General features: G+C 43.3%; 1 protein-coding gene across 1 annotated transcript in view; it reads right to left on the minus strand.

Annotated features, from left to right (window-relative positions):
- Window positions 1-9405: 9405 nt before the first annotated feature.
- Window positions 9406-12700, minus strand: part of RALYL (RALY RNA binding protein like) — a 246459-nt gene continuing 243164 nt past the window's right edge. The window contains exon 9 of the mRNA XM_083451361.1: window positions 9406-12326. Coding sequence (XP_083307487.1) covers window positions 12309-12326 — 18 coding nt within the window. The 3' untranslated portion in view covers window positions 9406-12308. The remainder of the gene's footprint in view (window positions 12327-12700) is intronic.

Here is a 12700-nt window from a genome sequence, read left to right on the forward strand (position 1 = left end):
ACTAAGATGATAATCAAGAGAGCTTGAGGTAGAAAATGATTCTTATTAAATAGTGGTTCAGATTAGCCTCCTCGCTTCAAGCAAATTGCCTTCCCGCAGAATTTCTATGGGATTTTAAGAAATAACTTCACAGGCTATCTTGAAAAACTGACCTTCAGAGTTCATCTCCACACACATCTGCAAAGAGCCTCTTTATATGTATATATTTTCTCATGTTGTTGTAAATGCTACAGACGCTTCCTCTGTAAACCATCAGGAATATACATGGAGCTGTTTTATTAGGTTGTACACTGAAATGCATATACTCATGTGAAGACAGTAGGTCACAAGATCAGACAGTAGGTTACAAAATCAGATTTTTTATAAATCTGAAGCTTGTTGTTTGTGCCCTTTGGTTAGTCACAGTCTCTCAGTCTACCCTACATCATTGCTTTGTTGTGAGGATCAATGGGAAGAGGAAAGCAGAAATAACCAAGCACAGTGGGCATTTTAAGAGAAATGTGCTCATTCTCCTTCATTATAATAAATGAATTGAATGATGATCAGCAGTATTTTCTGACTCAATAAAGTGCCTGTTTCAGGACACACTCGTATCTCAAAGCCAAAAGTTTCTGAAAGGAGTGTCAGGTTTGCATGTAAGAAGGGCAGGTTTGATTGCAAAGATGCAAACTTTGTAACACCCCTGTCCAGGGGAAGTTCCCCTTCCAGGCAAAGTGGGGTGCAGCTCAGGCACCGCTTTCTATCTTCCAGACAAATCGAGAGCATTATTGGAGTGGAAGAGCACATTCTAGCCAAGAAAACAAAGTGCTTGAGGTGTGATGCATGGCCGGGGGGAGAGCTTGGAGGGCCAAATATTTAAGCCTGAAGTGCCACATTTAGCTCCTCATATAGCCTAAGGCTCTCCACTCCTGGGCTGTATGGTAAATAAACCAATGTGTGTGCTTGTTTAGTTACAAAATCCTGTTGAGGTTCTTAGAATAAATGGCGCTGCAGCAATTGGGCTGTCCTTTCTTTGCCTCTCGCCCTTCCCGGCTCCAGAATCCTTGGTTCCCTCCTCTCGCTATTCAAGTCTTTCCCTTCTGCCTCTGCAGATTTATTGCCACTTCCCCACTGCTACCTAATCTCTAAGAACAACACAAAGTAAAAGCACAGTAGAACAATCAGACACAGCTACACACATTTACATAATTTGATGCATTCATTCTGATTGCTTAATCTTTCTGCAGAATTTGAAGGGTTTTTAAGTGCTGAAAACAAGACCCAATTCCCTTGCCTTCCTAGTCTGTATGCTTCCTTGGGAGGGAAGATTGCTATCTGAAAATAAAACTTCTCCGTTTCTTATTATTTGTATGTCTAAGGCTACGATCCTGTACATACTTACACAGGAGTAAGTCTGATCGAACTCAGTGGGACTTCGACATGCACAGGACTGCACTGTAAATTACAGGCAAAGTCTGAGTTCAAATTAGTTTAACCTGGTCAGATCCATACATCTGTTCTTTTCGCTGAACAAAGAATGCTTTGCAGCCTTCTGACCCTCTACAGTGACAGCTGGAATGAAACTCTCAGGCTCCATTTGCTCTGGATTGGTTTTCAAGCTTGCATATTTATACAGAATTTGAAAGAAATTGAGTTAATGATTACTTCAAGGTTACCTTTTGCAGGTCAGAACTCTGTCAGGTTGCTATAATCTTATTCCAGTTGTAACCTATGCAATTATGGCACTTTCTCTGTGCTAGTGAGTGCACATCCATTTGGATTTATATTGTTGCACACAACCCCAATCTCCAAGAGATTCCAGGGATTCCAGGCATGCTTACCCAGGGTCTGTGTTTCCTTCTGGAAATGAGGCACAGTAGAGACTGTGGTGTATTTATGATATATGGTTTATTTACCCACATATACAGCCTGAGCCTGCAATGGAGGGGTTCACAGCATAATTACCCCAAGAGGGTCTTGCCTCTTCTATAAACAGCCTAGGTTCCAAGCAGAGATCCAACATCGTGCTCTGCCTCCTACTTTGCTTCTTCTGGTCACATAAACCCTTCCTCTAATCTCCTAACCCACGTTGCTACTGCTTTATATGTTGAGGGAGGGAGGGACTCCATTCATTTGCCATCTCACATGGGATCCTAGTCTTCATGGCTCATACTCCAGGCTATCACTTCATGAGGAGGTTTAGCTTAGCTTAATCAGCTTTAAATACTTTCTGATTCCAGCAGATTAAAAGTGTCTAGCACAAAGCTTAATACACACAGGTCCGGTTTAACACACATGGCTTAATACAATGTAATCAAGCATTGATTAAATTCTAACACCCACCGGACCCACAAACTCCTAACAATGTAGTCACGAACTGAATACAAGTGTCAACTGAATTTATACACTTTATTTTATACAGTGTTAATGGGACATCCATGGGCCAAGCCTGTATTCTGTATAAAATGTGTATGCATCTCGACTATAAATATTGTACCAGGGGAATGAATGTAAGCTTCCAGACATTGACACCTTCACTCTAGCTTTTCTTTAAATTCAGCTGAGCTTTCCTGTCAAAAGCACCGGGGGTGGCGATCACTTTTTTCCCTGGAACAATTTAGAGTTTACGTTTCATGTAGGCAATGTTCTCTCCCAGCCCTACCTGGGGATGCCAGCGTGAACCTGGGAGATTCTTCGTGGAGAGCTCTACCACTGAGCTACGGCCACCTTCCCCCTTCTAGGCTGCGATGGCTTTCATTGTGAAGCACTCAATTGCAATGTTCTGCCCTTTCCCATGGCTTCCATATTCTTCATATGCTAGAGCAAAACACAATAAAAAGGGAAGAGAGAGAGAGAGAGAGAGAGAGAGAGAGATTGCCTGCCTTAATCAAATGCTCTGAACAGATGCAGCTCCGTATTTTAAGCTCACTTAAATCATGTCACTGTCAGGACTACAGGAACTAAGTGGTGCTTGCTTCTGCTTCCCCAGTGCTAAGCTCAGTTGCTTGGGAATAAGCATCCTTTTCTCGCAGAAAAGGAGGATGGACTTTAAAGTTACAATAACAAAACAAGCATCTGTAACCATAGGCATGCCTGGCTAGCCACCCCCTGCCTATAAAATTAAAAAGAAGCAGAAGAAAGGATACTGCCACGACCTGCATCAATCCCAATGGGCCCTGATACGCCCTTTATGCTGATGATGAGCTTATCTTCTGTTGCCTACATCAACAGCTGCTCTCTGGAGGGTTATTAGGGACCACACTGGGTTGCAGACCCTTGAGCTTCATCCCTGAGATCCAGACTTAGGCGTATCACTGTGTCCATATCTGAAGGCTCACAACATCTCACCCCCCCTCTCTTTCTAGAAAAAGAGGTGCTGGAACTCACCAGGACCGCCTCCCTCATTCTCTTAGAATGGGAAGGGTGCCCAGCTGAGAAAAGCCCTGGGCTGATGGATAGGAGGACCCTAAGTGAGAGGCAGGGAAGGGAAGCCCTCTCAGTGTGAGAGACAGGGAGAAGAAGGGAAAGCTCCCAGGTGAGAGCTGGGGTGGCCCACCACTTTCTGTGTGAGGAAAGGATTAGCTTTGAGAGAGAACTCTGTTCTATTTTCTCTTTCCTTCTCTGTTTTTGTTTTTATCTAGATTAGTTTCTTTTATCTTGTTGTATCATGAAAAAGCCTTAATAAAAGCTTATGAAAAAACATAAGGGAAATGTCTGTGGCAGCCTTCAAAGTGCAATCACTGAGAAGAAATGTGATGACAGTGTCTTGGCTCATATCACAGAGTGTGAGATTTGCCTTGTAACAACAACAACAACAACAATTACTTCGTTATTTCTACCCTGCTCATCTGACTGGGTTACTCCAGCCACTCTGGGCGGCTTCCAAGAAGTATAAGAACACATCAGTCATTAAAAACGTCCCTATGCAGGGCTGCCTTCAGATGTCATCTAAAAGTTATATAGTTATCTATCCCCTTGACATCTAATGGTGTTCCACAGGGCAGGTGCCACTACCAAGAAGGCCCTCTGCCTGGTTCCCTGTAGCTTCACTTCTTACAGTAAGGCCCTCAGAGGTGGACAGTGTCCAGGCTGAAAAATGAGGGCGGAGATGCTCCTTCATGGCCTTCTACTAAGTCAGACTGGCAGCAGCTTTTTAGGGTTTCAGGCAGGGTCTCTTCCACTCCTATCTGGAGATGCCATTGGGGACTGAGCCCAGGACCGTCTTCAAGCAAAGCAGCAAAGAACGACAGCCCTTCCCCATGCACAGCCAAGTCATGACAACACACAAAAGTAGCTCCTACACAATAGAAAGTGTGAGCTTAGATTTTCTCTCTCTCTGCAACTCTCTTGGTTCCCTGACAATTTCACAGCTTCTCACTAGAAGTGATGCTACCCTGCTTTCAAGGCTTCAAACTAATAGACTTAGAAAATGGGTCTAAAGTAATTTCTTTTTAATTGAAATTCCTGCTGGGCAGGAAGGTGCTTCTTAGGACTGTGTTTTGAAATAGCTTGCTATATAGCAAGGAGAGCTGCAGTTAATTTATTTCAGTTGGGGCTACAGACAATCAGGAGGAGATAATAATCACCAAAGCCTGAGATCTTAACGCAGATGAAAAGAGGATATAATTTAATGCACGTCGGCTCTAATTTAACACTTTTGATCAGAGCGTCAAATGTTCCATTAGTGACATTTCATTTTCTCAGCCTGTTTGAGGACAGTAATAGATAGGAGCCCTGCCACTGTCAGTCGAAGCTCCTCACGCGCCCTTTTTCGTCGGCTGCCTTCTGGTATGACCTCCGATGCCAAAGCGGATGAAAAGAGCCATCACATCACTGCAGGAATCCCAAAGCTACATCCCACTTTGAAAACTTCAGATATAGGGAACAGCTTCACAGAGTATGCTCCTGACTTCATATTAGGATGGGCTCGAGCAACTGCGGAAAATATGGAGTTGCATCTGTGCTCTTTCTTTCAGTTCATGAAGCCCTAAGTGTAAATAATAGGGGTGGGGAGAACAATTCAGTGAGGAAACAGCAGCAGCACTAACATCAATATAACCACAGCAGCAAAAAGTTATTTGCCAGTCATCGAAGGAAAACTCGTTTGAGCCAGCTAGCCAAATGACAGGGACTAGGGGGGCCAGGTGGAAAAAAGGACAAGGCACTTGGACCCTTTAATAGTTGTGAGGGAAAGCACAGACAAGCACAATTCTGCACAACTTTGCAAGGTGCAAAAGCCCTGCCCGTTTTCTAAGGCCAGATCAGGGGCAAAGGAAGGGGGTGCGGTGGGTGTGGTCTGTCCCAGGTATCACCACTGAAGGGGGTGACAAATGCTGGGTGGCACTCACCACGGGGCCTGCAGCACGCCCAAGCTATGCGACTCTCCTGGGAGAGACGCAGTAGCATGGGTACATGCATGCTCCGCGCTGCCCACAATGTCCGCCCACTGCCCCCCCCAGCTGTAGGGCGGCTGAGTGGGAGGAGGCAGGCAGACTGCGGAGGCCCCTATGGGTGGCTTGCCCTGCCCCCTGGGTGCACCACCCCAGGCGCCTGAGCGGGTTCCTCCGCCACTGGGCCACATTCATTTCCCTGGGGGCAGTGATTGATAGTCATATTTTATAGAGAAGGAACAGTCGTGGCAGAATTTACTCCCTCCAAGTTGTTTGGAGTCTCAGCTATGAGAAGTCAGAAAATCTTCCCATAATAAAACACAAAAAGGGCTTAACTGCATCAGAACGAAGTCCTAGATTCAGGTAGGTAGCTGTGTAGGTCTGATGCAGTTGAATATATATATATTCGGGCACCACTACCAAGAAGGCCTTCTGCCTGGTTCCCTCTAACTTTGTTTCTTGCAGTCAAAGAACCATCAGAAGACCCTCGAAGGAGGACCTCAGTGTCCCCCTGTAGCACAACAGCTGATCTCCTGCAAGTCACTGCAATCTGAACACACACACACACACACACACACACACACACACAATTACAAGAACTCAGCTGAATAAATATGCCTAGGATTGTATTATGTCAGAGGCCTGCCAGTAGATTCTGATCTACATGTTGGTTGCTTCCAATGCATATCCAATAAGCCTATTTTCTTAGTGCACTGCTTCTGCATTCTGATGGAAGTCTGGATATAATGTACTAACATCCTTTTAATTGTGCATTCGGGATGATTTGTGCTCACCATGTGATTGGGACAGCCACACATGATCCCATTTTCAATGCTGTTTGTGCCTGCAAAGGTTTTGGGACTGTCTCACTGCTTCATTTCCCGTCAGGGCATATCCTGCAACTTTCTGTTGAAATCCCATAGATTTTCATACCACAAATATTCTGCGTTGAGGTCTTTTTGTCCTGCTTCAGTTGCGCTTTAGCTCGTATTGCCAACAATAATGTAGCATTGGGGAAGGCTCACAGAACAACTAATCAAGTAGCATGATGTGTGGATGATCCAGTGTAAATCTGCAAATATCCTGATAAGGACATGTTGCACATACCCACAAAAACCCCACCAGTTTGGAGAAACCCAAGTAGTTTTCAACCAGGGTTAGCAGTGCTGAGCTATTGCAGCCCCCAGCTGCTTTAGTGAAGGTTCAAGAAAACCAGAGATCAGGGCATCTTTGACTTCTAGGGTTACTAGACGAAGCAAAACACCAAAAAAGAAGATAACACACGACCATGCTTCCCCATTTTCTTTTGAATGAGGCAAGTTGCAAAGAGAAGTTTTTCCAAACTACGAGCTGGCCATTAGATATTGTTTCAAAAGCTTTATTGTACTTTGGACTTGGCAGGCTGTGCTTCTGACGTTACTCTCCTGCCCTTGGTGAACTCTGCATCGGACAGAGCAATCAACGTCGCATTTTGCTTTCCAAACCACCCATGTGCAATTACATGGATGCGTTTCTCCATCCCATTTCTTCTATTGCTCCTATTGATTCGCTGCTCTCGGGTTGCCTTGTTACGGATCCTGGATCGTCCAAAGCAAAGCTTCCAATAAATTGGTCCAAATGGCCAGCATTAAGCTGGTAGTGACGGGAGGGTGTTGCTTTTATGCTCTGTTGATTCTGTCCAAACTGGGGGGGGGGGGGGGGGAGCAAGCAAGCAAAAGTTCAACATTCACTTAGAAGCAATGCTCAAGTAAGCTGAGAGAGATAACTAGCTCTAAAAGGCAAGTCATCCTTGAAATCACTGCAATTGATTTTATCTAGTTTGCTGTCAAAAACTACTTTGGGTTTCCAAGACATGAGCCTTTGCAGTTGGTCTCCGAAACTTGTTTCCTTAAATAACCATGTTGGATGGAGCCAACGTGCTTCTTGATAGGAGTGACATATTGATTGCAAGCGACATAATATTGGATTGAAGTAAAACTAAATACAACTCAGCAGAGATTATTATCTTTCCTGCTTCTTTTCTTTTCTCCCCAGAAATTTCTTTTGCCATACAGTGGTACCTTGTGTCACGTACTGTCCCCCTTATGAATGCTTCGGGTTATGCGCTCCGCTAACCCGGAAGTAGATGCCCCTTGCTGTGAACTTTGCCCTGGGATGTGAGCGGAAGTTGCACTCTGGCGACATGGCAGCAGTGGTAGGCATCATTAGTGAAAGCGCGCCTCATGTTACGAGCGGTTTCCAGTTATGAACAGACCTCCGGAACAGATTAAGTACGTAGCACAAGATACCACTGTATATAGAGCAACTGTGGCTGCAACATTTTTATCTTTACGGAACACACAACACATGGCCTTATGCATGGAGTTTTGCATATGATTGTGAGCATATACAATAAAGGATGCACAAGAATATGGAAACCTCTACATATGAGGGCAGATGAGCACCAATTTGAGCATTTGCACCTTTTCCCTGTTTTTACCATTTTGGTGCTCTTCCTTCCTTCCGTTCCCACTAGATCTGTTGCAACATGGAGGGTTCATGTCTGTGCACCCCTCCCTACTTCTGTGTCAAAGATTGCATGGGCTGGTGTGGGATTCCAGGGACACAGTAGAAACTTGTCCTGCCTCTCTTCTGTACCCATCACCAGTCACATAAGCTTATGTCTCTGTGCTGGATGCGCATGAGAAATAGCTGCGCATGCATACTATGTGCATATTTGCATAGAGCGCCTCCATACAAGGGGAGATCGTGGCCAATCCTATTGATTGAGTCTGCCTTCTGTACTTCTTAGGCCTTCCTGAGTTGAGCCTTATTTTTGCATACTTCCTCCTTACCGCCTCATCCACAGACTTGCCTTTCTGGCTGTAGAGATATAGACTATTTTGCATCCTGAAAAGCAACTATATGGTTTGGCCTGGTATCAACAGCTTCACAACTATCTCATAAGATAGGGCACTAGGACCCGGAACTCTGATTTCCTTATTTATTCTGCCATGGGAACTATTTGACTGTACATCTGAGCTGCATCAGAAGCAATCACTGGAACATTCAACTAAGACACATTGCACTGTTTTAGCAGCCACATGCCCCTCAATTAGATGTCAGGTGGGATGTGGGTAAATGAAAAAGGATTCCAGGGATGTCCTAGGAGATATCCATAGGATGTCCCAGGAGATATCCACAGGATCCCAAGCTTTTCCATTTCTTGAGCATGGAATGGAGGGGGAAACTACAGCCCTGGAGCTGATGTAGTTAATTTTCTTGTTGATCTCAGTTGGAATGAAATCCTTTTTTCAAGGGAGGGGATTAAGTCCTCTGAGAGGAGAGAAGAAAGAAGGAATGACACTCATCCTTCACCTTCCAGCTGTCTGGCGTGAGCCGAGTAGGGCTTGGGGTTTGGTGGTTCATATGTCTTTATCCTCCAACCCACAACCCAGTAAGAACATAAGCAGCACCTGCTGGGCCAGGCCAAAGGTCCACCTGCACTGTGTTCTCCCAGTGGTCAACAGGTACCAGTGGGGAGCCTGTGTGCAGAACCTGTATGCAATAGCACTCTCCTCACCTGCGGTGATTCCTAGCAACTGGTATTCAGTGGCATACTATCTCCAATAGTGGAGGTAGACCATTCCCACCACAGCTAGTAGCCACCGATAGCTTTAGCCTCATGGAGATTGCTCTGATGGACCAGTAGTTTAAGTGAAGTGCAGTTGAATCCTAAAAGGAGGTTCCATTGGGCTGGATTCAACTAAGTTGTTGCACTAGTGGACCCCCATTAGCACAACAGGACTCTGCTCCATTATCCCCAAACCTTCTAGGGAGGACCCCCAGAAGAGTGTGCTGGGGGAGGAGAGGGGAGATCGTTCCATCTGTCTGCTGACCAAACAATTGCCTTAATGCACCATTGAATTCCACCCTTTGTGTTCAGTGTAGCATATTCTCAGGTAAATGTGTACAGCATGGCAGACTGAATATATTTGGGGTATTGCTCCGTATCTATAACCAGCATTTGGCAGCAGGAACTACTAAAGAGAGTTAGTGCATTAGTCAGAGAAAATATTTATTTACAGGAATGTAAAAATTATGTTACAACATTTGGAACAGAACCGTCATGAAATGATTCCACGAGAACACATGGGCAATATATTCAGTGCAAATAAACTTCCTATCATAGTTGTTTAAAAACTACCATGGCTTTGAAAAGGGCTGCAGAAAGTGTGTACAGGTAATGACGTTTTTCAACGTTTTAGAAACCGCTTTCCCTGCTTGGAAATAAGTGTTGTAGACAAAAAGATATAACAAGACTTAATGTAAGGATACAGAAAAGTGAAAAAGAAAGAAAGAAAGAATCTGGTTTCCTTTCATTGGATTGCAAATGGAGACAATTTGGGTCCCCTGTGTCACAGAGGTATGTAGCTGATGCACTCACAGTAAAGGAGGGGCTGGATCATGCTCCACATGCTAGATTTGGGATCGGGGGTGGAGGAACCTTTCCTTTTTGTAACTATTGCATGAGCTTAAGAAGAAAGTGCATACACGGAAACCAGCATGCTCAAGTGCAAATGCTGTAATAAAGCAATAGACTGGGGCACATGTAGGTAGAGCAGCTTCTTTTCACAAACAAATAGGTGTCAGGGCTAGGGGAGACCTGTGCCTCAGACAGCTGCCAGTTAGGGCAGGCAGTACTGGGTTAGATGGACTGATAAGCCTGACTTTGTATCTGACAGGTTCATATTACCAGCTGAGCGCGGTGGTTTTCAAAACTGGGGTTATTCAGATTTGCTCAGCAGCTTATCAGAACGACAAGTTATTCTTTGGTCCACGTCCCTACCTAAATGCATATTGTACGAATGATTTGTGCTAACAAACTAGCATGTGGCGGAAGTATCCTGCCCTGTGGTTTATAGGTCTGCCGCTGTCAAACATTTGTCGGAAAGGTGTATGTAAGATGACACGAAATCGTGGGAAATAAATATTCTGTCTCTTAAAACTGGGGGAAAAAAGTTCTCTATGCACTAAAGAAAGTACTCTGAAAAAGTATCATTGTCAAGTCTGTAAGGCACCTTTCAGATAGTTTGTGTGGGTGGGGGCAGCGGCCTGTTTGTAGCAAACCTGTGTGTGTGACAGAATGGTGATACCCCCCTCCCCACATGTTCAGTGACTGTGTGACCCCCCCACCCATCTGAAAGGGGCTTGAATCTTGTTAAGAATGGCCAAATAATTTAATTACACAAGAACACCCTGGCATAAGGAAACTCATTAAAACTTAAGAGAAATTATATATTAATATTACTAAAAGCTAAAATTTGTTTTTTAGCTTCATTTAGGAATCATAAAGCTGAACTATGTCAAAAGACAATGAAGGAATTCTGGAAAGAAAAAAACCAACAAGAACCCAAAACTCTCGGCCCATATTTCCCCGTGTGCAGAGGTATATGGTACAGTACTCTCAGAAGAGGGGAGAAACCGAGGTGGTGGAAAGACTTTTCTGATCCGTGCAGTTTTATTTTCAGCATTGTCAAATCACCAGCTCTTTCCCTGGAGCAGAAGCAGTCACAGCTGTACAACATTAAGTGTATCTATAAATATTTTCCAAGTAGCATGTGGGGGGAAATTTGCCAGATTTGGTGAGGGGTGTGGGGAAGAGTTTATACAGATACCACAGAGTAAATTAACATACAGTTGGGCAGCCTTATTTTGAGAGCACAAGAAAGACTTAGGAATGAGAAACAAAGGCAGAGAAAGATATTGCACAATCCAGGGCCTCATTCATATTTTATTGGCAGGGATGCCACAAAGAAATCTGAAATGGCTCTCCGTTCAGTTAGGCGCTTGACTGAAGGAGCATCCAAATCGCTCAGGGCAATTTTAATACCAGGCAAACTGTGGTAGTATTATAGATGTTTGGTTTAAAATAAGTCCAGGTCATTGGACTAACCTTATGGGCTACAAAGCTTGGTTGCCAAACCCAGACATACCGCCATTATCATGCGACTTCATTACTGGCAATTTGGAAAATGTGGGTTATAGAGGAATTATGAAATCGAACAACATGCCAACTTTCGATTTGGCAACAAACACTCTTGGAAGTTTTAGTATTACTGTTCTTTTTAAAAGAAATAAAATCATATTTCAATCCATGCTGTCTGACATATGGTGATGTCAGAGAGCAGCAAATGTATCTGTGTTGGTTTACAACATCATAAGATTTGAGGGCACAGTTTAGAGTATTGAAATGAGTGGTAGTTATTCCATTGATTTCAATGGGATATATATTGCGCACAAAACTACTATATCCAAATTATATTTGTTTTGGCATTATGATGTGCTGTAAAAAATAAATAAATCTGGGCATGGATATTACTTTGACCTCCATTATGACCCTACTTCTTAATAAATGCACTGGCTCTAAAACATGAATATAAATAAATACAAATAATTAAAATACTATTTAACATATTAGATCATAAATCTTCCATGATCTCATTTCGTTATGCTGTAAACATTTAAGTGCAATATCACCTGACTTTTAATATGATGAACCATAAAACATGCTAATCATAAAAATAGCTTTTACAAATATACATTTGTATACAGTGTCTCCTTCATTTTAAATATGTCCTTCATATTATCATACAATTCATTGGCCTTCTGACATCAAAATTAAAAAAATAATACCAATAATTAGCCAGGAAAAAACACATTTACAATCTAAACCATATAAATCTGACAATTGTACAGCTTTAGAACATATAAGAAATGGAATTTCTAAGTTTTGAATGGTAATGTCCATTTCAAGAAGTTAATTCACTTTCCCGCCCCATAAAAATTGAGTCAAAGATGTTGCTAGCCAGCAAGAAGCAGCAGCTCACATTTCCACATGGGGAAGTCTGTGAATTATTATCTTCTTGGTTTCCAAAGGGACTGGATGTCATTCCGAATTCATTTGATCTGTAGAAACTGTAAGATAAAATGCATATTTTAATTTGAAAACATTTTGAATAAGAGACAGTGACAGGAGACTGTGGGCAAAAGTAAATGTGATGCAGGGAATCTGACTGGATGACCACTGTCTTTTTCCTTTGTAAAAAGTTGGGGATCTAATCTGGATCAGCACCATAGTGAAGAGTGTTCTAAACTGTGTGTTGCGACACATTAGTGTGTTGGCTGCAGCATTTAGGTGTGTTGCAGGAACGCTCCTTGCGCTCCACCCACGGTTGGAAAGGGGCTAGCTTAACCTTTGGTTTGCTAATAAAACTGAATTACTGTGTTGTGAAACAATGCACGTCTAAAAAGCATGTAATCAACATGAAAACTTTGGAAAGCTCTGCCAT

This window comes from Podarcis tiliguerta, assembly GCF_965153285.1.
Source record: "Podarcis tiliguerta genome assembly, chromosome: 7".
In the NCBI taxonomy this organism is placed as follows: domain Eukaryota; kingdom Metazoa; phylum Chordata; class Lepidosauria; order Squamata; family Lacertidae; genus Podarcis; species Podarcis tiliguerta.